General features: G+C 42.5%; 1 protein-coding gene across 1 annotated transcript in view; it reads right to left on the bottom strand.

Annotated features, from left to right (window-relative positions):
* Positions 1-205: 205 nt before the first annotated feature.
* cenpf (centromere protein F) overlaps positions 206-24,903 on the bottom strand; it is a 45,976-nt gene continuing 21,278 nt past the window's right edge. Inside the window, exons 35-58 of the mRNA XM_034116348.1 lie at positions 24,090-24,219; positions 22,702-23,412; positions 22,417-22,532; positions 22,023-22,127; positions 16,172-16,855; positions 15,837-15,917; positions 12,892-13,919; positions 12,371-12,585; positions 12,158-12,290; positions 11,055-11,181; positions 10,789-10,903; positions 9,261-9,496; positions 9,060-9,168; positions 8,593-8,798; positions 8,283-8,501; positions 7,385-7,528; positions 7,053-7,242; positions 5,702-5,799; positions 5,187-5,228; positions 3,933-4,988; positions 3,040-3,169; positions 1,655-2,362; positions 1,370-1,485; positions 206-1,086 (exon numbers count right to left, since the gene is read on the bottom strand). Of these exons, the coding sequence (XP_033972239.1) occupies positions 973-1,086; positions 1,370-1,485; positions 1,655-2,362; positions 3,040-3,169; positions 3,933-4,988; positions 5,187-5,228; positions 5,702-5,799; positions 7,053-7,242; positions 7,385-7,528; positions 8,283-8,501; positions 8,593-8,798; positions 9,060-9,168; positions 9,261-9,496; positions 10,789-10,903; positions 11,055-11,181; positions 12,158-12,290; positions 12,371-12,585; positions 12,892-13,919; positions 15,837-15,917; positions 16,172-16,855; positions 22,023-22,127; positions 22,417-22,532; positions 22,702-23,412; positions 24,090-24,219 (6,813 nt within the window). The 3' untranslated portion in view covers positions 206-972. The remainder of the gene's footprint in view (positions 1,087-1,369; positions 1,486-1,654; positions 2,363-3,039; positions 3,170-3,932; positions 4,989-5,186; positions 5,229-5,701; positions 5,800-7,052; positions 7,243-7,384; positions 7,529-8,282; positions 8,502-8,592; positions 8,799-9,059; positions 9,169-9,260; positions 9,497-10,788; positions 10,904-11,054; positions 11,182-12,157; positions 12,291-12,370; positions 12,586-12,891; positions 13,920-15,836; positions 15,918-16,171; positions 16,856-22,022; positions 22,128-22,416; positions 22,533-22,701; positions 23,413-24,089; positions 24,220-24,903) is intronic.

Below are 24,903 nucleotides of genomic sequence, written 5' to 3'. Positions count from 1 at the left end.
GACAATTCACTAGCACCACCCCCGTTGACAATTCACGTGGTGGGGGGTCGCCAGTCTCTGGCACTGTTATTTTGGGGGTCGCGGGCTGAAAGATTTGGGAACCCCTGCTCTATTGTGCTTCCTGCTATTTCGTATATCTTTTAAGTTATCATAAAACAAATTAAACTCACCCATGTGATTGCAAAAAAAAAGACCAGGCACATTATGAAGCAGTAAAAGTTTAGTATAAAAAGGCCAATGATCAGTAACAATTAACTATAAACATACAAAAAGGAGAGTTATAAATCACATCTGCTTTTATCATTTTCTGCAAAGATTAGTAAGAAATGTTTTAAAAAACATGTGTTCTTGAGTTTAACTACAAAAATATTAATGCATAAAATCTACAAAATCTTAGCTGCCATGAGAAAATATATGATATGATACAGGACTAACAGATAGACGATGAATAGTTGATTTACTGTATATTATCGACTATGTACAAGGCTCAAGACTCTCGCAAACAAAGGACACAAATACAGTACAAAAGGAAATAAAGTACAACCAGAGTGGTAAAGACAAGGAAACAGTTGCAAGCTGAAGCCATGAAGAAAGAGGAGCAGAAAAAGGGGATCTTCGAATTCACACTAGAACACTCGTCTGACATTTCAAGGAGTTTCCTTAAAAATCTCTTTAGAAAAATAGTGCTTTGAAGAAACTCAACACTCGTTTAACCTGCCTCATCATCTTATATTGGTTATTGATTTGTTTGTAATGCGTTTAAACCATCCAACAGATAAATGAGACATTGACGGGTGTAGTTGTGACTTTAAAGACCCAGAAAAACCCAGTGCCAACCCCAAATATAAAGAAAATAAATGAGTCTTTATGTTAACGTGTGATTTTAAAAAGGTGGATTGTTTATATTAATGACGCATGCATGTGTATATTTCTGCAAACATATCACAAGTGCAAAACTGTGTCTATCATAATCTACTGGACGTGGCAGTTGTCTTCTTGTTTCTCTGGTGTCTGGTGGACACTCAGCGAGCGGTGTGCAGATTTCTCCTCACCATTCGGGGAGAGACAGGGCATGGACCCCAAGACCTGTGGAGGAAGAGCAAGACAAGATAAGAAGAGTGAAAAATAATTGGAAGTGAATATTTGAACTTTACACAACAAAAGGACTGTGTCTGGAACTGGACTCCATTGATCACTCTGCTCTGCTTTATACCATGTATTCATTATAAAGTATAAAGTAGCAACAAGATTAGCTGTTTTGAAGAACATGCCATTTGTGTTGACACGCAAATGTAGCGTATTTTGTGTAGCTGGCTGTCGGGTATAAGTAGCACAGACAAGGGGTGTGCGTGTGTGTGTTGCTGCTCACCATGCCATCAGAAGAGGGAACCGTCTGTTTGGCAGCGAGTCGAGGACTGCAGCGCTTCACTGTGGTTCTCCTCATGATGAACGGACTGGCCTCCCCCAGAGGAATATCACCAAAACCTGCCAGAGAACAAATTATTACTTTTCTCATCCTTAAATGTTTTGTAAAATTGTACCAGCATTTAAATTGTTACATTTACTGCATACATCTAAATCCATAAGGGGTTAAAAAAAGAAACAGGTGTTTTCTTCCCTATATTTTGATGAACTTGAGTTGCAGTTACATTACCTCTCTGCACCAGCTCAGGCAGCCCCTCTGGTCTGAACTCATCGTCTTCCTGCTCAGTTTTTGGTTTGGGTGTAGTCACTGCGTTGGCTTTGATCTTCTTTGTCAGGTTGTGCAGGGCCTCCTGGGCGCTGTCTTTATTACTGATGTCACGGTGAGCTCGTTTCCCTTGAGGAGACCTCTGCAGAGTTAAAGGTGCATTGTTCTCTGTGTTCTCATCCAGTTTTTCCTCTGGATGTTTGGAGTAAGACTTCCTCCCTGAGCGGCGCCGGCGAGTAGCGTCCGCGCCGCTGGAGGGGACGTTTGATTCGTTAGCTGGTCGGCTAGCAGTGAGCTGCTCCAGCCGGGTCGTCAGTGAATCGTTGGTCTCTTCCAGTTTGTGGACTTTAAGCATAACGCTGCAGTATTTTTCTATGCTCTCGTCGGCCTCCTTGCTTTTGTCTTCCAGGTTTTGGTTTAGTTCGTCAAACTCGCTCTTCATCTCCTGCAGCTCTCCGTTCCTCTCTTCTATCTCTTTCTTCTTTCCATCGAGGGCAGCCTGAAGTTCTTCCACTTCCTTACTTTTTTGTTGTGACTCCACTATTTTTTCTTCTGCCTCCACCTTCTTCTGCTGCAGAGCACTCTTCAGGTCTTCCACTTCCTTCTCTCTCTGCTCTGCCGCCTCCAGCTGCTTCGCCTCAGTCTCCACCGCGTCGCTGCTCTTTACGTCACCTGTGACACAAATGTGCCCCATGTTAACAAAATAATTAGTTTGCACTGTCGAGGGAGTAAGTCGCCATGTGTAGTGAAAATCACTCCAAGTCTGGGCATGTTGAGAGCTGTACATACACACAAGGGGAGTTAGTCGGTTCCGTAAGAGCCAGCATGCGGGACCGGGATTCTGGGATTTGTAGTCTTTCTAGTTGCGTATTTTTCATAGTCTTATATTTCAACAGTTTTACGACAAACTGTGACTTTTTTGACATGGAAATTATTTTTTAAGATTGACAAACATCATACGTGTAATTCATGGCCCAATTCAAACGGGATCGAGAGATACGTTTTCTCTCTCCATTGACTTCAATGCATAATGTTTCCGAAATAAGGTCCCATGGAGGTCCACCGGAAAGGGAGGGACTTCGCCTCTCTATAGTGATACTGTAGCTCTTCTGTTTTTAATCAAAAATAGTATAATGATACAACCTAATTACTTAATCGTTCACATACTTTCATGACATCTTGGATTGATTTGTAAACACAAACTAATGTCTGTGTACAGATAGAGAATTCTGGTCAATCCTGATTTCTTACACATGGGATGGCGCAGGTCTTGTATGTCATGAAAGTAGTAGGTTCATCCTGTTTTATTTATGTATTTATTACAGAAGCATTTGAATGCGTTTCCCCACCTGAGCCGTTCAGCATCTCTTGCTTCTCCTGCTCCAGCTGTTTGCAGGTCTTCATCAAGAGACTCATCTTGCTCCGGGCAGAGTCTCTCTCTTTGGACAGACGAGCGGCCTGAGACGTTAGCTGTGACACCTGAAACAGACCGAAAGAGATAGGATTTAGTCATGCTAAACATAACATAACATCAAATGAAACAAGATATCATTCATACTATGTTGTCTGTTTATCTTGAATTCACTTATTTATTAGGATACATGCCGAATGGTTGGCACGTGGGGACATTTGAGACTTAAATAGAACTATGTGTGTGTTGGAGCCATAATGCATGTGTCTTTGTATTTTATCTGGACGTTTAATTAATGATGCAGTTCCAACTTTCTACACAAGATGGAGTATTCACTTGTGTGTGTGTGTGTGTATAAATGTAATCACTGGGTGATCAGGTGCAGGTGTGTGGGACGGAAGCAAACAGTTTTCGATCGTGTCAGCAGAAGCCGTGTTAATATGAGCTGTATGTTAAACCTGTTTGTATTCAGCGTGACTGGCGTGCATATATTGCTATCTGAATGGTAACAGAAAGGCTATATGGACAACACAAGAAATGGATCGATGGATTGAAAGATATACACTCGTATGGACATTGTTTTGTCATCTGGAACACGCGTCCGAACTTAGCTCTCCCGTTCCCATCCCTCAGTGGCTTATGTATGGATAAGGTTAAAAAGCCACTACAGTGTGTGTGTGTGTGTGTGTGTGTGTGTGTGTGTGTGTGTGTGTGTGTGTGTGTGTGTGTGTGTGTGTGTGTGTGTGTGTGTGTGTGTGTGTGTGTGTGTGTGTGTGTGTGTGTGTGTGTGTGTGTGTGTGTGTGTGTGTGTGTGTGTGTGTGTGTGTGTACCTGCTCATTGAGCTTTGCTGCAGACTCTTTGGACTCTTCCAACTCCTTCTCCATCGAGGCAACTGTAGACTGAAGTGTCTCCTTCTCTTGTTCCAGGGAGGAAAGAGCCGAGGACAGGTTATTTTTCTCGACTTCAATCGAAGAAAGGGAAGACTGCAGTTCTTGTTTTTCCCCATCGATCTTTAGTTTCTCCTGCTCCGTTCTTTCCTTCTCTTCCTTCAATGAAGATAGAGTTTGTTGCGTGTCCTTTTCGACCAATGAGAGGTCAGCCTGTAGCTTTTCTTTCTCCTCAGCTAACACCCCCCTCTCTTGCTCCAGCCTTTCTTTCTCTCCTTCTACAGATGAAAGAGTGCACTGCAGATGATCTCTCTCTTGTTCCACTGAAGACAGAGTTGAGAGCACTTCCTCCTGGATGGATTTTACTGAAGCGTTCTTCTGCTCTGCCTCCCTCTCCAGCATTTCCCTCTTTTCTTCTTGAGCTTTATTCTGTGTTTGGAGCTCTTTTATTTCTTCCTCTAAAGCCTTAATACTGTTCCTCAGGTTGTTACTCTCCTTCTCCCACTCCTCTCCCTCAGAGCGGAGTTTCTCCCTCTCCTTCTCCCACTCCTCTCCCTCAGAGCGGAGTTTCTCTCTCTCAGTCTGCCACTCCTCCAGAGAAGTGTGCAGACAGGATTTCTCTTTCTCCATCTCCACCAGCAGAGACTGCAGCCTCTCTCTCTCCCCTTCCGTTTCTGCACCCCTTTGCTCCAGGGAGGTCTCTCTCTGCTGGGAGGCTTCCAGCTGTGCCTGGAGGTCGTCCATGTTCCTTGTTTGCCGCTCAGCTTCCTCTCTCATTCCTTTCTCCAGCTCTTTCTGCCTTTCCTCTTCCTCTCTTCTCTCCACCTCTGCCTTCTCCAACCCTCTCTCCAGCTGCTCCTTAGCGGACTTCAGTTCTTCTATCTCTCTGTTCTTTGTCTCCAGCTCACTCTCCATGTGTTCTTTCTCAGATCTCAGGTCGTCCAGTGTGGCAGACAGCTCGGAAAGTTTCTCGGTGAGTTCCCTCTTCTCCTCCTCTACCTGGAGGAAGGGAAGGTCAAAGACAGACAGCAGCAGCAGAGTTCAGAAAGGAGGAGAAGAAAATCAGGATGGAAAGGGAAAAAGCAGCATAAGAGAAAATAAACGAGACATCTGATTAATATATTGTTTGGTATTGAGAACATATAGATACATAAGAAAGGCCAACATTAAGCCAAACACTAATGAAAGTGAATATACCTTTATCCTTTCCTCCTCCAGCTCAGCTGTGGCTGTCTCAGCCTGTGTAGGAACATCAAACATTAATTTAACACAAACTAATGTCTTGACCTCTCCTACAGTATGCATTGCCATGAAGGAATGAATGGATGAATGAATGTTCTATATTATTTTAATAAATGATTGAACTCCGGCAGTATTATTTTAGATATGTTATGTTTAACTGCTATGCCTGCCATCTCTGCTCTGTGTCATCTCCTGGGTTCTGTAGTGCCAGGAGTCTGTCTTTTTATTTTCTTCCTCCCAACCCCCATCCCCTCAGGAAGCCTTTTGCCTCCTGTCAGGTCATCATTGAAAATAAGAATTTGTTCTTAATTGATTTTCCTGGCTAAATAAAGGTTCTACTACTACTAAGCAAATGTTGACACCAAACATCCTCACATGTGAGTTTCTTCCATACAATGGTTAAATTGAGACATGACAATGCAAGAAGGATGCAGTGGTTATTTTTTAAACATATGCATGTTTGAGACTACCTGAAGCACAGCCTCCTCCAGACTCTCCTCTTGGTCTTCCTTCTCTCGCTCCAGGACAGCAATGCGATCTTGCAGCGAGTCAGATTTCCTCTGGACAGCTAGAGGGGTGAACCAACACAGTTAGACCGACACCACCTCACACAGACACCACCATACACAACTCACACCGACACCAACTCACACCGAAACCACCTCACACAGACACCACACCTCACACAGACACCACCTCACACCGACACCACCTCACACCGACACCACCTCACACAGACACCACCTCACACCGACACCACCTCACACAGACACCACCTCACACCACCTCACACAGACACCAACTCACACAGACACCAACTCACACAGACACCACCTCACACCTCACACAGACACCACCTCACACAGACACCACCTCACACAGACACCACCTCACACAACTCACACAGACACCAACCCACACAGACACCAACTCACACAGACACCACCTCACACCAACCCACACAGACACCAACTCACACCTCACACAGACACCAACTCACACCTCACACAGACACCACCTCACACAGACACCACCTCACACAGACACCACCATACACCAACTCACACCGACACCAACTCACACCGAAACCACCTCACACAGACACCACCTCACACAGACACCACCTCACACAGACACCACCTCACACCTCAAACAGACACCACCTCACACCTCACACAGACACCACCTCACACAGACACCACCTCACACCTCAAACAGACACCACCTCACACAGACACCACCTCACACAGACACCACCTCACACAACTCACACAGACACCAACCCACACAGACACCAACTCACACCTCACACAGACACCACCTCACACAGACACCAACTCACACAACTCACACAGACACCAACTCACACCTCACAGACACCAACTCACACCGACACCAACTCACACAGACACCACCTCACACAGACACCACCTCACACAGACACCACCTCACACAGACACCACCTCACACAGACACCACCTCACACAACTCACACAGACACCAACCCACACAGACACCAACTCACACCTCACACAGACACCACCTCACACAGACACCAACTCACACAACTCACACAGACACCAACTCACACCTCACACAGACACCAACTCACACCGACACCAACTCACACAGACACCACCTCACACAGACACCACCTCACACAGACACCACCTCACACAGACACCACCTCACACAGACACCACCTCACAGACACCACCTCACACCGACACCACCTCACACAGACACCACCTCATCACACAGACACCACCTGACCTCACACAACTCAATAGGTTTTGTCATTTCAAAGATGTTAAGAGTTACCTTTGAGCATCTCTCCCATCTTCTTTTTCTTCCTCTCGTCTGACTCGATGCGAACCTGCAGCTTTTCAATCCCAGTCCTCATCTGCTGGACCTCCTCTTGGGTTGAGTTCAGGCGAGAGGCAATCTCTCCCTTTTCCAGAAGAGAAGACTCCAGAGACTGTGAGAGGCGGCACACTTCTCCCTGTAACGCCTTTAGGAGAAAGAGGAGTAACAATTAGGGGGTATCTTAAATCTAATTGATAAAGCTTTGAAAACATAAAACCTAAAATAGCAAGCTTTTTGATAATGGGTTCTCTGAGGAAACTTAAACACAAGTAGTAACAGCCCCTCACCTGTATCTTGCCGACCATGGACTCCGTGTTGTTATCGGCTGATGTGTGATCTTCTTGGATTTGGTCCAGCTTCCCGATCAGCTCATCTCTTTCTCCACTCTGATGGGATATTGCCTGCTCCAGTGCCTTAACCTGATCCAGCAGCTTCAAATATGAGAAGAAAACAAACACAAGGTCAAGATACCCATCTGGAGTTTGTGCCTCTGGCCTGATGAAGCCAACCTAACAAGATGACAGACTTGTGGACTTTACTTAATGCTACCAGCAGGGTATATGCAGGAATCCTGAAGTCAAATGTAATACCTTTTAAGACCTTTTTTAAGACCCTTTCCATACATTTTAAGACCTATCGCCACTTCGAGTTCTAACCGGTTACATTGGCGACACATTTACTATATACAGTATTGATTGTCCTTCCTCCTTATCTTCCAACCATTTGGACGCAAACTTGCATTTCCCCATAACGATGTTGTTTAACAACCGGCGTAAACGGACCTTCGTGCGCTATCAAGCAGTGAGCGTGCGATGTCCTGTTCAGATGACGTCAAATCCAACGGGATGCCATAAATAAACTACACAGAATCACACTACACACCTACGCAATGATTACATTCAGGCAGACTGTAGAATACAACCTCTTTGGACAATTTATATACTTATTGAAAACAAGCTACAAAATGTAATACCTTGGAAAATGCCGTTTAATACTTTTTAATACTTTTTAATAGTCTTAATTTTGGCTAAATTGATTTATCAACTTTGAATACTTTTTAAGACCCCGCGGACACCCTGCACCAATGTAAGCCACTTCTAAATAAATGTCTCTTTCGACCTGCACCACATATTTTAAGTGACACAATGTCCGGGCCCTTGACTCTTTAATGTTACATGTAATTACCTGCTGCCTCTCAGTCTTCAGTTTCTCCATGCTGCTTTGAAGGGCTTCATACTCCTTCCTCCCTGCTCTGATGTCATCCTCCAGGATGGAGATTAGGTTTCTGGTGTCACAGTTCGTGTTCTCCAGGTTGTGAACTTTGTCTCTCCATTGGCCCATGGACTGGTTCAGGTCGTCTCGCTCCTCGGTGCAGGACACAAGTTCAGACCTGAGCTGGGTTGTCTGGAGAAAATGAAGGATTGAGAATAGCAACACTAATGGATCAGTAGGCTTAAAAAACACAATGTTGTTTTAGCTCTTGACGAGTGCTCACCTCTGTCCTGAGAGTTTCTATCTGCTGCTCCATGCCTGAACATGTCCTCCTCTGCGTCTCCATCTCAGTCCCCAGTTTGCTCCTCTGCCCCTGCAGGGTCTCCAGCTCAGACTCCATGCCCAGGATGTGCTGCTCCAGGTTAGCTTTCTCAGAGCGAACCCTCCTCAGCTCACTCTCCTGCTGAAAGAATTTCTCGTCCCAACCACCTACAGAACCGAGGAAAGTGTCTAATCACTACCAACACGCAATTACAAAGAACAGACCTTAAAGCCTGCACATGCCCTTTCTGTGCAGGGAAGTGTAAGCTGCTCCTAAACATATGAACACAAACTATGGTTGCTCTTTAATTGCAGGCACTCACAACTAAATGTATTTAACATTCAGCACCTTGTTGAGGACTGATGTTTAAGATCCGTAAATAATCTAGTATGATGAAGTTAATCCCTCACATGCAGAGAGATATTTACCTTTGGCCATCTCTAGTCCTTCCATCATCTCCATCACATCAGTCAGCTGGAATTGAGCTGTTTGCAGCTGCTGAGTTAAGGTCTCCCTCTCTTCTGACAGCTGGAACAACTACAATTAGAACATGGTATTAGTATCTTTGAAGTGTAAACTTGTCATTTATTATTTAAGTGGCATTCATTCTACAATTTCTTTGCTCATACCTGGTCAGCAGCGACTTTCTTTTCCTCCACAGCGATGCTCAGCTTATGCGCTGCACCCTGTGCCTGCTCCTCTGTTGCTTGAAGTTTCGTCTCCAAGTTTTGAACTTGGACTTCCAGTTCGGAGGTCAACTCCATTCTCAGTGCCAGGTCCGAACTCAGTGAATCAAACTCTGAGCGCAGGGTCTGGAGTTCTTGTTTTGTGATCATAGCTGTGTCAGCTTGGACCTGGGATGACTCTGAAAATGTAAAACAAGACATTTAAACATAATTGTACAGATTTAAAGTTGTACAATGTAGTGTGAATCAAATTGTATCTAAATCATCATTAAGTCTGTGACCCTGGGAGTCTAACCAAGGTTGTGACTCTTCTTGCCTTAGCAATAGCAAGTAGCTTCATTTTTAAGTTCTAAACATTTTTTTTTAAATTATCACTTTAACCTGTTAAGCCCTGAGCCTGTTTTTCAGGTCTCGAAAATGACATTCCCAGAACAAATGACTTTAACTTCCCTTCTAAAAAGGGGTAAATTAATAATCTTTTTTCTCAAAGCAATGATAAACCTGTGAGTTGGATGTAGAAAAGCCAGAATCAATATAGAATGTTTTTATTTTAAAGTAAATTCAGATTGAACATAGTAAAAAAATGTAAATTATAGTTTCCGTCCAAAAAAAACACATTACTTATAGTGAAAACCACCCTTGAATGATGGTAAGGTAGACTAAAAGCTTTAGGAATCCAAACTATAACATATAATAAGTACCCTGTATCAAGATTGATGCAAAACAAGTGACATTTGACCTTTTTAAGAGAGATTTAGAAAAAAGAAACCACTTCTGGGGTCATTTGGATGGATTTTCCATATCTCCGGCCCCCCTCGTTCGATTTTGATGATTGACATCTCTTTTTAACCGTGAGAGCCAATAGAATCGAGGGGAAGTTCCTAAAATCCATCTAAACATTACCCATTGGTGAATGAGTGATGCGTAGCCAGAATGCCTGTAAAGCTCTGTGTTGTGATGTCTGTTTTTGCTTCCCCTGTCGCGAGTTCTGATCGCTCAGTGATGATACCAATACCTGTAGAATCTGTGGAATCTCAACTTGCTAATCGATATCTTGTTTGTGCAGATCAGATATGTAATACGGGTATTTACACCTAGAGAGTTCTGTGCTAAGGGTGTTTGCATTTTTTCGCTCAGGGCTCATTTAGACGCTTCTTGTGACACTTGTGTTTTGTTTCGGTAAAAATGGTTCATATCGTCAGTTAGCTGAGTTTCTTCCCGTTAAGTGGGTATGACACATTAATAGGTTTTTAAATGTTAAGAAGCCCTGAGACACAGTTTCGTGAAAGAAAAAAAAACGCGGGTGGGGGCTGCGGGTTGAACAGGTTAATACTAAGTAGCAGAATTGAACAATGTAAGTATTTTGCAGAGAACTTTGAGATTAGTACCATCCCTAGTGTGAAACAAAGTTAATATCGTAAGAACAAAATCTGGAATTGATAAGAGTCAAGAGCACCATTCAATTACTCACCAATGGACTCCAAGTGTCTGGTCTCCCCAATGGATGATGATGATGGTAGAGACATCTCACAGATTTCAGGTGTGCTTTCAGGGACATCTTTGGGACTACTGCCGTCTTCAGGAAGCTGCAAGAAACAAGATGAAATTCGAACAATGTCATAATCAATTCAGTCAATAGGTAGTAAAGACATATCAGTAACAACTATCAAATCCCTGAGTACATGTATGATAAATCAATAAATGAAGTACCCCTGAACATATACCCATTAAAGTTACCTGATGCTTCTCCTCATTACAGCTCACTTCCTCAACATCTGCCACACGTGCCTCCCTCTCCTCCTCCAGCTGTTCCTGGATCATCTCTTGCTCACTGATGTCCTCCTTGAACACCAGCTCTGTCTCACTGCCAGGTTGAAAGAGATTAGATTTATTGATCACATTATAAAACAAACAGGATAATAATTAGGGATGGGTATCGTTAAGGTTTTAACGGTACTACTACTTTTATCGATACCGCTTATTGATCCGGTCTTTTAACGGTACTTTTGGAGAAAGAAACAAGGTAAACTAACTAAACAAATTGTGAACAAAACTAACATTGCTTTTTATTTAAATTAAATGCATAATATTTCACATCAAAAAGAAACAACAATGTTTTAACAAATCGTATTAAATAATCGGATGACAGAACTGTAAACAAAATAGCTGAAACTTTAACTAAATAAATAACTCGGTTACATCTAATCATTAACCCATGTTTGTATAATTGAGTTAACTCCATGTGTTGCTGCTATAGCATACATAACACCTGACGTGGAAACGTTACTCGTGGATGGGGCTACAGAGCTTCTAGAAAGACAGTCGAAAACGGTGCATTTCTCCGTCTGAATGTGGAGCACTTTTGCTAAATGTTTAGACAAATTGCTCGTGTTACCGCCCTTACATGCTAAAGTCTTATTGCACTTTTGGTAACGAGCATTGTCCACATCGAGACGGGTAAAGTTTCACCACACCTCGGAGCGCTTAGTTCTCTCTGCCATCTCCTCCGTGTGTGTGTTGCATGCGTGTGTGTAAACTGCCCCGCCCCCTCGCAAGCAGGCGGGGGAGAGAAATCTCTCGTCTGGATTGGAAAGATCGAAAATACTAAAAATAATCATAGACGCATTTTGCAGTCTTTTTGCGTATTAGAAACGGAGTTGGCGACACTAAAACTGCAATATAATGTAATATATATATATATATATATATATAACCGATAACGTCAGAGCTTAACGGTACCACGGTCTTTAATAATTCAGCCCCGGGGCCCGATTAATACTGGGGGCTCGGTACCCATCCCTAATAATAATGTATTGGGGCTTTTATAAAACGCATTGTACCTGAAGTCCTTGTCAGAATGGTGGGAAAGTTCCAGTTCAGACACCTCAGGGCTCAGCTGTTCATTTACTGGAAGGGACTCAAGACTGGAGCTCGTATCAAGTGTCAGCTCTACATCAATCTGCCCTGCTGCTTCTGATGGGGGAAAAAACGATTATTAAACATAAATATGTGTATTTGAATTAAAAGCAGCAGCAGTTTTGGTTCACACTCACCAACAATATCCAATGTCTCCTGGTTCTCCATGTGGATGATTTGTTCTCCTGGGTGCTGGGTACCTTGTGGTCCAGAGAGCTGCTGTATGAGGCTGTGCTGCTGGCCCACCTGCTCCAGCAGGGAGTCGTACAGCAGCTTCAACTCAGTCAGCTCCGTCTGTAAACTCGCCAACTTCTGATGCAGCTCAGCCTGCTCCGCCTCAAACTGTCGGTTCCTGTGATACATGGGATTTATAAAATGGTGGAAGTGAACACACATTCATATAAAAACTAAAAGTTCTAAACTTGATTTAATGTACAGAATATGAGGGTTCAAAAGACATTGAGCTCCAATACTTGAGCTCATTATTAAATAAACCCACAGACATGTCAATAACGGTTTGTTTACCCCCGAAAAATGACAAGTAACTTGTGGTAGAATAAATATCCGTTTCCATTGCATTACTTGTGCTTTTTGACAACATTTAAAAAATATATATATATATACACATACATACTCAAAAATGTAAATCAAACTGTACCTCTCTCTGTTCTCCTCCTCGGTCCTCTTCAGCTGCTCTTTAAGTGAAGCCACCTCGTCTTCCCGCCGCTCTATGCTGTCTTGTAGCAGCAGCTTCTCCTCGGTGACTTGATCCACACTAGACTGTAGTCTGATTTTCTCCTCGGTGACTTGATCCACACTAGACTGTAGTCTGATTCTCTCCTCAGTGACTTGATCCACACTAGACTGTAGTCTGATTTTCTCCTCGGTCAGCTGATTATAATTGTCTTCTAGATGAAGCTTTTCCTCAACTACTTGATTACATTTAGTGACAGCGTTACTGTTTTCAGAGACTAGCTCATTTAGTTTAGACTCGAGTTGGGCCTTCTCCTCAGTAATTAGAGTGAGGGTAACATCGAGTTGGGCCTTCTCCTCAGTAATTAGAGTGAGGGTAACATCGAGTTGGGCCTTCTCCTCAGTAATTAGAGTGAGGGTAACATCGAGTTGGGCCTTCTCCTCAGTAATTAGAGTGAGGGTAACATCGAGTTGGGCCTTCTCCTCGTTGACCTGTCTCAGAGTTGATTCAGCGACTTGTTTCTGAGCGGTGAGTTGATCGACCTTCTGATTTTCCTCAGTTAACTGCTGAATGTTGTTCTGCAGTTGTTTGTTCTTCTCAGAAAGCTCATCCAAACTGACCTCCAGCTGTTTCTTCTCTGCATTTACTCGAATCATTTCAGTTTCTACTGTCTCTTTATCATCTGTTACCTGTTTCAAAGAAGCTTCAAGGCAGTTTTTCTCTTGTTGTAACTGGTTAAGACTATTATCTTTGTCTTCAATTACCTGCCTGAGAGTTGTCTCTAACTTGACATTTTCCTCTGTGGCCTGACAGAGCTTAGACTCAAAAGTAGCAACGCTCTCCTCCAGCTGTTTCTGATTGGCGACGTCCTCTTCGAGACGAGTAATTTCATAGCTCCTCTCCATCAGCTCGTCCCTTGCTGTGACAAACTGCGTCTCCAGCACTGAGTTCTGGGATTGGACATCTTCTAAACGGGTTTCCAGGACAGAGACCTGAAAATAATTGTAGATTGAATCTAATTAGTACTGCAATATACCATATCAGCATATCAGGTCTTTTATATGTGCAAAGTAACTAGTAACTGTGAGTCCTTAAGTAAATGTAGTGGAGTAAAAAGTAAAATATTTTCCTCGGAAATGTAGATGTAGAGATTTGCTCACTGAAGGCTGAATTCAACCGATATTTTTATTAAAATGTCTTCTTAGTCTGGTGCAGCCGCGGCGTTATGGGTGGGCCTACTGGGCCTAGGCCCACCCACTCTGTCACTGGGCCCACCCATTCATTGATCAAAAATGACTGGGCGAAAATATAGTTTCCAAATTTTTTATTTTTTATTATCAAAACTAACGATTACATAATAAAATAAGAGCAAACATGTGTTTCCCTTTAAAAAAAACTTAGAAAATTAAAAGCAACATGAATTAATGTAATCGGGCAAGGCAAAATGTGAATTTGGACCGAACTCATAGTGGAAGCGCGGGAGCAAACACATCGTAGAACGTCTCGCGGGCACGCAGATGGAGGACAGTGGACTGGACAGACACAAAAAATATACCGCACTCACTAACGATTTCACAACAATCGATGTTCAGGTTTTCATTTGAAAGAGTAAGACAAGTCATCCTCACAGCAGGTGCCGCCTCAGAGAGACGAGAGTGTGTTTAATGTTGTGCCCCGCTGAGCTCAGTCCCTCTGCGGGACGTAGCACCCGTTGCAGGTCAACAGAAAATAGCATCCCAGTGCCGGACCTCTCAGCCATAGATGACCCGGCGGCTACACAGCCAAATCTCATAAAGTACCCTCAGACACTTTTCGGACAAAGGAAAAGGAGCTCCGCTGCCCACTGGTATGTCAAGAACACATTATTGGAGTATAGCATTAGCAAGGACAGTGTGTTTTGTAAAATGTGCCGGCATTTTAGTGAGAGGCGGGGCCGGCGGAAAAGATACATTCAGTCGCCATGGTTACAGGGACTGGAAACATATCGACTATGCTCTCAGTAAACACGAATGCAGCTATGGAGAGAAATACAAACTACAGACAGTGCGAGAAGTCTGACCATGGAACCATCCTCCATCAGCTACTCAACCCAGAGGGCCGACAGGGAGAGATCATTGAGAAAAATCGGGAACACGTAAAGTTTTACCGGACATAATTGTCACATGTGCAAAGCAAGAGATTCCTCATTTCATATTGAGACTAAATATCTAGGGAAATGATTAAGAAACGTAGAGCTAAAATGTGGTGCCATTTGCAACTACCAGATCGCACCCAGACGCGGCAGGCATTCTCCAGCCCAAATCAGCAAAGCTTATGAGTGTGAAGCAACAGTATCTGCTGCCCAGCTGCTTTAGGATGAAACGTATACTTCAGCTCATGAAAGCTCTGCAGTATCAGAAGGAAGTAGCCTAATGATAAATCTGCAGCCTCTGAAAAGTGCCGCGTCAGAGAACCAGTGCCTTTTACGCACGGCCGCTCACTTCGCTAGATCCGCTAAAGGACAGCAGGCTGCAGTCTAACCACACAGACACACATCAGGTGTTCGCTCATTATTCCATATTCTGCCGTTGTATGCTCTTTGTTTCTAAACGTATCAATGTATTGTGAACCAAAACTAAATCACATGCAGTATAACATTTATTTTCACTCATTGCGGCGTGCCACTTAATCATTTAAATAATATTTAAGCTTCTCATAAGTGAAAATGTTTAAAAGAGAAGGGTTTTGAAAAAGTGTCTTTACTATAGGAAATATGCATTACACAGTTGCCTACAATGATATGCAGCCATTTATTTTTATTGCATTTTTGTTAACGAGAAACATCTATTAGAACAGGCCCAGCCGAAATTACATTGGCCCACCCACAATTGAAATCCTGGCGCCGCGGCTGGTCTGGTACACAATTATACTGATCCAAAGTCCGAAATCTCTTCCATTTCTGACTCTGGGTCTAGGTCTAGGTCAGGCAATTCTTTAATGTCGTCGTCTGTCTGTGAAACATAAAACAATTATTATTGTGTTGTCTATGTGCAGTGTTTTTTATTAAGAAAACAGAAGTTGAGTTAACTCTGCATCAATGGGTGTGCACAAGTATGCTGTGATCAATTGCATTAAAGATGATTTACTATTTTGATTTATTTTTTGGATAAACTTTAGTAAAGAAACTAAAGCGTTGAGTATTAGCTTTTTTACAGTTTTCACGAGTGTAAGTGTAGACATGTGTGCCACTGAATTGAATTCTTACATCAGCAAAGGAAGTGACGCTGTAGTTTTCTCTGTTGCTGGAGATGGAGGTCTGCTCGTTAATATCTTCCTCCTCCTCCTCAGCAAACTCAAAAGTCTTATCATCAAAGTTCGCAATCTCTTCGATTTCGGACTGTTTCTCCTCAATGTGCTGTTTATTGACAGCAGCCTCCAGTTCACTTTGCAGTCTTTTGTTCTCATAGGCGAGGTGTTGGTTCCTCTGAGTCAGACGGGCCAGTTCTTCTGCTTCCTTCTTCTGCTGAGAGACAGCAGCCTCGTAGTCCCTCTGCAGTCCCTCCAAAGCCAGGGTCTTCTCAGACAGCTCTTTCTCTTGGCTCTGGATCTTCTGTGAGGCTCTGGAGAAACGAGCCTCCTCGTTCTTAAGGTTCTCCTCCAGTCTGCTGTAAGCTCTTCTGTCGTCCTGAAGCTTCTTCTCCTCAATGTGCTGTTTATTGACAGCAGCCTCCAGTTCACTTTGCAGTCTTTTGTTCTCATAGGTGAGGTGTTGAGTCAGACGGGCCAGTTCTTCTGCTTCCTTCTTCTGCTGAGAGACAGCAGCCTCGTTGTTCATCTGCAGTGAGCTGCTTTTTGTTTGCTCCTCTGCTTTGGCTTTTCTCTCCTCATCCAGGGCTTCCTGAAGGCCAGATGATTTGTCATATCTCTCAGATCTTTCAGAGTCCTCTGTCTGTGAAACATAAAACAATTATTATTGTGTCGTCTATGTGCAGTGTTTTTATTAAGAAAACAGAAGTTGAGTTAACTCTGCATCAATGGGTGTGAACAAGTATGCTGTGATCAATTGCATTAAAGATGATTTACTATTTTGATTGATTTTTTTTGAAAAACTTTAGTAAAGAAACTAAAGCGTTGAGTATTAGCTTTTTTACAGTCTTCATTAGTGTAATTGTAGACATGTGTAGTTTTTCTCTTGTTGAAAACTGATCTTACTCTGTCCATCTTATTCATCGTGAAGAAATAGCTGCTTCTTGCTGATAATGTGAACTCGATGTGGCTGGGATAAAACCTGGCTTGTTATCGTCCTGCACAAACTGCAAATAAGTTGTGTAGCTATTTAACCAGAGAGCATGCTCTCTTGCAGACAATATGATATGACATCATCAGGTTCAGTAAGACTTCAGAGCCGAACATTCCGGAATGTGCTTTGGTCTATACCGACACATTCTACATTCCATTTCAAAGTATTCTACATTCAATTTCAAAGTATTCTACATTCCATTTCATTTCAGACATTCCATTTCATTTCAGACATTCTAAAAGTATGGAGGAAAGTCACCTGATAAGCAAAGTTAGTTCATGGAACTAAAGAGCAGATCGCGTTCACACCAGAATAAGTTCCTGAGGGAAGATTACGCAAATGAACCCGCTGACGTCACTTCTTCTTATTCTTCTGCTTTGGGTTTACTGGCAGGCCGCAAACAACTTCATGGCGTATCCTGCCACCCAAATTCCCCGGCCATAGTTGGGGACTGGCTTCAGTAGAAGCTGCTGGGAAGCTCCTCTGAGTCCCCACGAGTCTGCAGGAAGTTTCACTGATCCACGTCCCCTCCCCTGAGCCAAACGATAACTTCTGGCAGCTATCCTACTTGCTAAAGGGTAGGCAGATGGACTGTGGTACGTTGTAATGTGATTTTACATGTTATAAAGAGAGTAGGGGTGTAACGGTATCCGTATTCGTCCCGAACCGTCACGGTTCGGCGCATGCAGTCACACGACGAATACGCCTTTTTTTTATGAAGGGAAAAAAGTCTGTCACTCAGGGCAGTATCCATTACACTATATATCAGGGGTCGGCAACAGGCGGACCGCGGTCCGGATCCGGACCCAGACGCCGACCTATACGGACCCGGACCTATAATCAATACATTAATAGGGGATTTCAATTTTGACGGGGCGATTCTATTTTAACCGCCGCCGACAGGGGGCGAAAGAGACGAGTGAGCGATACAGGGAGAGAAACACAGAAGAAGAGACGAGAGAGCGGCAGAGAGAAAAGTGAGTGAAGAGAATAATTAGCGATACAGGGAGAGAAGCGGTGAATGTGAATACATTTTGGAATACTTTTTGGAATTATTGGTGGAAAAGTTTCCTCATAAAATGTAATATTCATTACCAGCAGAACTGTGTGCACACTGCACAGCGCTGCAGCATGTCTGTGAGGCCCCGCGCCCGCACGCAGATCAGAGAGAGAGAGATCTCTTTTAAAATATATAGAAACGGAGATGGTTCGATAAAATGTGCAAGATAACGTTTATGTAGCATTTCTTTATTGTCGAAATGATGACATTTCATAACGGGATCAAATCAAAGTGAATGGCCTGCTGCTGCTGAATGCATGGGGCAAGTGACTGGAAACAGTTTTAAAAGTTATTACGTCGTTTCAGATAATAAATAATAATAGTAATTCATTCTATTTAGGGGCGCCTTTCAAAGCACCCAAGGACACCTGACAATTCATAACATATTCTAAGGAAAGGTTTAAGAGAGTACAAATAATGCAGTCCTGGTGATGTTTTTATGGGGTGCAGATGAGAGGGAGCTGTCCAGAATGACCCAAAGATGTTGTGTTTGAGTTGTGCTCTTGATAAGCCATTAAAACAGTAAAAATAAGTGTCTCCTGTTCACCAAAACATACCCATCTGTTATGGAAAAATAAAGTATTCTAAAAGTAATCTGAATACGTTACTTTTTTAAGACACGTAACTCTAACTGTATTCAGATTACTTTCAGAGCCATGTATTCAGTAACCGATTACATTTACAAAGTAACCCTCCCAACCCTGATTAAAAGTGTTTGACCAAACATTCAAAAAATAAGCAGTCTCAGAGCCCAATATGATCAGTCCACCAGGATCAAAATTAAAACTAAATATCGTTCCAGGGCAGGCTAACCGAGGCTAACCAATGAGCACCTGCATGTGTGTATGAGAATGGCCCTGACACCATTTCAGCCCAGATTTAAACTCCTGGCAGGACAAGCTCAAGCTCAATTCTCGCATTGAATTAAAGAAAAGTGAGTGAGGGACTGCAATATAAGAGGGAAAGAAAGAGAAACTTTAAAACTGTTCAATTGTTATGATGTGTATGTTCTATAATCGTCTGAAACTGTTAAGTCATGATGTGAAACGGTTAACAAAGCTATTTTATTTATTTCTCTATTTTATTTTTAAATGCAGCCCGAGAGGAACATTACACATATCCACAGTATTTACTGTATATCTGTATAGTTCAATGTTCATTGACAATAAATATTGTTGTTTTTGAATTGTACTTTCTTTATCTGATTGGCAGTCAGTTGTTGATTACATGCAGACGTTGATACAGCTACAGGCTACTTCAATATATATCACACTAATTCATAAAGCAAGTTAGATATTTTGATGTTCCGGACCTTTGCATGGGGACATTTTCTCTAACTGGACCTCGTTGAATTTTAGTTGAATACCCCTGCTGTATACTCTATTGCAGGGGTTCCCAAAGTGGGGGCCGCGAGATAATAAAAAATAAAAATAAATATGTATTATTATCCAGTGTTTCCCACAGAATTTGATTCTATTTGTAGGGGCACCCCATCCAAATGAGCCATAATCTCATTAAATATGCGCATTTAATACATTTCAGGAACACCTTTCTGAACCAGTCAGGTTCGAAATTCTAGTTTCATTTTGTAGTCATATTGGAATCTAACGTTTTTACAGAAGTTTTGTGTTTTTATGTCTTCATGTGGAACCTACTTGCAGCAGGTCTCCCTTGAAAAAGAGATCGATGATCTCAATGGGATTCACCTGGTTAAATAAAGGTTTGAAATTAAATGAAAGGGATTTTGGATATCACTCCATAAATCAGAAAATACTGTCAACAGCCGTAAAATATCAATTTTCGCCATATTTTTAGGTATAAAATGTTATATAATTTGGGCTATGAATGATATATGAACAAACTCTTCCGTAAAAACCTTCAGAATATTGATAGGAATATAACTGGAAGGTTTGGTGTATACAAGTGCTACTGAAGTGGAAATGTCTCACTCGGAATAGGAGAAAAAACTAATTTTGAGAAAACGACCTTTAAAGATTGCTGTGTGGCACTAACTAAACCCTCCTGTTCTTTGGATGACAGCTTGCGCCTCGACGCACTCCGTGAAGGTATTTCATGTTCGGGACCATTTGTTTTTTGTCTAACATTGCTTCGTGCAAGTGACAATTGTTGTCGTCTTGTCTGTGAACGTTTTTATCGCTGTTCTTTTGCCATTTTGAGATTTAAATTTCCAGCGAAAGCTAAACCAATAAGTGTTTTAGCACACCACGTGACGCATCTGAACGAATCACGTTGTCAGAAATTGACACCAGCCAATGATATTTAGTTGTTTGGTTTAAGACCCCTTTGTACTTTCACGATTGGTTGCTGATACAAAGGAAATGACCATATTTGGATCCGATGAGATTGTGCAGGAGAGACGGAGCTTTCCAACGATATCTGAGGTGCAAACAGCGGTCGCGGCACTGAATTTAGGAGAAATCTACAGACGCAAATAGACAAACTATAGTAAAATAAACACCTAAATGTGTATTTTGTTTCCTTCCAAAAGCCTGAAAGAAAACATGTTATGGAATCAAAATAGCACAAAATCTCAAAATTGACCAGTGCATGAAAAACGATGTTTTTGCCTGCCGTGTGTCGCCTTAATGAGTGAGACACACCGGACTTGAGGATCTGTGGGGTTTGTATGTCGATGTATGGGAAACACTGTTATTTGTCTTACTATTATTCATAATAACGTGTGCATAGACATGTTTCAGGGGCGGACTGGCCATCTGTAGAATGTCCCCGCAGCGAGGCTCCCCCCTTTGACAATTCACTAGCACCACCCCCCGTTGACAATTCACGTGGTGGGGGGTCGCCAGTCTCTGGCACTGTTATTTTGGGGGTCGCGGGCTGAAAGATTTGGGAACCCCTGCTCTATTGTGCTTCCTGCTATTTCGTATATCTTTTAAGTTATCATAAAACAAATTAAACTCACCCATGTGATTGCAAAAAAAAAGACCAGGCACATTATGAAGCAGTAAAAGTTTAGTATAAAAAGGCCAATGATCAGTAACAATTAACTATAAACATACAAAAAGGAGAGTTATAAATCACATCTGCTTTTATCATTTTCTGCAAAGATTAGTAAGAAAAGAATGTTTTAAAAAACATGTGTTCTTGAGTTTAACTACAAAAATATTAATGCATAAAATCTACAAAATCTTAGCTGCCATGAGAAAATATATGATATGATACAGGACTAACAGATAGACGATGAATAGTTGATTTACTGTATATTATCGACTATGTACAAGGCTCAAGACTCTCGCAAACAAAGGACACAAATACAGTACAAAAGGAAATAAAGTACAACCAGAGTGGTAAAGACAAGGAAACAGTTGCAAGCTGAAGCCATGAAGAAAGAGGAGCAGAAAAAGGGGATCTTCGAATTCACACTAGAACACTCGTCTGACATTTCAAGGAGTTTCCTTAAAAATCTCTTTAGAAAAATAGTGCTTTGAAGAAACTCAACACTCGTTTAACCTGCCTCATCATCTTATATTGGTTATTGATTTGTTTGTAATGCGTTTAAACCATCCAACAGATAAATGAGACATTGACGGGTGTAGTTGTGACTTTAAAGACCCAGAAAAACCCAGTGCCAACCCCAAATATAAAGAAAATAAATGAGTCTTTATGTTAACGTGTGATTTTAAAAAGGTGGATTGTTTATATTAATGACGCATGCATGTGTATATTTCTGCAAACATATCACAAGTGCAAAACTGTGTCTATCATAATCTACTGGACGTGGCAGTTGTCTTCTTGTTTCTCTGGTGTCTGGTGGACACTCAGCGAGCGGTGTGCAGATTTCTCCTCACCATTCGGGGAGAGACAGGGCATGGACCCCAAGACCTGTGGAGGAAGAGCAAGACAAGATAAGAAGAGTGAAAAAGAATTGGAAGTGAATATTTGAACTTTACACAACAAAAGGACTGTGTCTGGAACTGGACTCCATTGATCACTCTGCTCTGCTTTATACCATGTATTCATTATAAAGTATAAAGTAGCAACAAGATTAGCTGTTTTGAAGAACATGCCATTTGTGTTGACACGCAAATGTAGCGTATTTTGTGTAGCTGGCTGTCGGGTATAAGTAGCACAGACAAGGGGTGTGTGTGTGTGTGTGTGTGTTGCTGCTCACCATGCCATCAGAAGAGGGAACCGTCTGTTTGGCAGCGAGTCGAGGACTGCAGCGCTTCACTGTGGTTCTCCTCATGATGAACGGACTGGCCTCCCCCAGAGGAATATCACCAAAACCTGCCAGAGAACAAATTATTACTTTTCTCATCCTTAAATGTTTTGTAAAATTGTACCAGCATTTAAATTGTTACATTTACTGCATACATCTAAATCCATAAGGGGTTAAAAAAAGAAACAGGTGTTTTCTTCCCTATATTTTGATGAACTTGAGTTGCAGTTACATTACCTCTCTGCACCAGCTCAGGCAGCCCCTCTGGTCTGAACTCCTCGTCTTCCTGCTCAGTTTTTGGTTTGGGTGTAGTCACTGCGTTGGCTTTGATCTTCTTTGTCAGGTTGTGCAGGGCCTCCTGGGCGCTGTCTTTATTACTGATGTCACGGTGAGCTCGTTTCCCTTGAGGAGACCTCTGCAGAGTTAAAGGTGCATTGTTCTCTGTGTTCTCATCCAGTTTTTCCTCTGGATGTTTGGAGTAAGACTTCCTCCCTGAGCGGCGCCGGCGAGTAGCGTCCGCGCCGCTGGAGGGGACGTTTGATTCGTTAGCTGGTCGGCTAGCAGTGAGCTGCTCCAGCCGGGTCGTCAGTGAATCGTTGGTCTCTTCCAGTTTGTGGACTTTAAGCATAACGCTGCAGTATTTTTCTATGCTCTCGTCGGCCTCCTTGCTTTTGTCTTCCAGGTTTTGGTTTAGTTCGTCAAACTCGCTCTTCATCTCCTGCAGCTCTCCGTTCCTCTCTTCTATCTCTTTCTTCTTTCCATCGAGGGCAGCCTTAAGTTCTTCCACTTCCTTACTTTTTTGTTGTGACTCCACTATTTTTTCTTCTGCCTCCACCTTCTTCTGCTGCAGAGCACTCTTCAGGTCTTCCACTTCCTTCTCTCTCTGCTCTGCCGCCTCCTTCAGCTGCTTCGCCTCAGTCTCCACCGCGTCGCTGCTCTTTACGTCACCTGTGACACAAATGTGCCCCATGTTAACAAAATAATTAGTTTGCACTGTCGAGGGAGTAAGTCGCCATGTGTAGTGAAAATCACTCCAAGTCTGGGCATATTGAGAGCTGTACATACACACAAGGGGAGTTACTCGGTTCCGTAAGAGCCAGCATGCGGGACCGGGATTCTGGGATTTGTAGTCTTTCTAGTTGCGTATTTTTCATAGTCTTATATTTCAACAGTTTTACGACAAACTGTGACTTTTTTGACATGGAAATTATTTTTTAAGATTGACAAACATCATACGTGTAATTCGTGGCCCAATTCAAACGGGATCGAGAGATACGTTTTCTCTCTCCATTGACTTCAATGCATAATGTTTCCGAAATAAGGTCCCATGGAGGTCCACCGGAAAGGGAGGGACTTCGCCTCTCTATAGTGATACCGTAGCTCTTCTGTTTTTAATCAAAAATAGTATAATGATACAACCTAATTACTTAATCGTTCACATACTTTCATGACATCTTGGATTGATTTGTAAACACAAACTAATGTCTGTGTACAGATAGAGAATTCTGGTCAATCCTGATTTCTTACACATGGGATGGCGCAGGTCTTGTATGTCATGAAAGTAGTATGTTCATCCTGTTTTATTTATGTATTTATTACAGAAGCATTTGAATGCGTTTCCCCACCTGAGCCGTTCAGCATCTCTTGCTTCTCCTGCTCCAGCTGTTTGCAGGTCTTCATCAAGAGACTCATCTTGCCTCGGGCAGAGTCTCTCTCTTTGGACAGACGAGCGGCCTGAGACGTTAGCTGTGACACCTGAAACAGACCGAAAGAGATAGGATTTAGTCATGCTAAACATAACATAACATCAAATGAAACAAGATATCATTCATACTATGTTGTCTGTTTATCTTGAATTCACTTATTTATTAGGATACATGCCGAATGGTTGGCACGTGGGGACATTTGAGACTTAAATAGAACTATGTGTGTGTTGGAGCCATAATGCATGTGTCTTTGTATTTTATCTGGACGTTTAATTAATGATGCAGTTCCAACTTTCTACACAAGATGGAGTATTCACTTGTGTGTGTGTGTGTATAAATGTAATCACTGGGTGATCAGGTGCAGGTGTGTGGGACGGAAGCAAACAGTTTTCGATCGTGTCAGCAGAAGCCGTGTTAATATGAGCTGTATGTTAAACCTGTTTGTATTCAGCGTGACTGGCGTGCATATATTGCTATCTGAATGGTAACAGAAAGGCTATATGGACAACACAAGAAATGGATCGATGGATTGAAAGATATACACTCGTATGGACATTGTTTTGTCATCTGGAACACGCGTCCGAACTTAGCTCTCCCGTTCCCATCCCTCAGTGGCTTATGTATGGATAAGGTTAAAAAGCCACTACAGAGAGTGTGTGTGTGTGTGTGTGTGTGTGTGTGTGTGTGTGTGTGTGTGTGTGTGTGTGTGTGTGTGTGTGTGTGTGTGTGTGTG

This window comes from Trematomus bernacchii, unplaced genomic scaffold (genome assembly GCF_902827165.1).
Source record: "Trematomus bernacchii unplaced genomic scaffold, fTreBer1.1, whole genome shotgun sequence".
NCBI lineage: Eukaryota > Metazoa > Chordata > Actinopteri > Perciformes > Nototheniidae > Trematomus > Trematomus bernacchii.
This window is presented reverse-complemented; position numbering and strand designations above follow the sequence as displayed.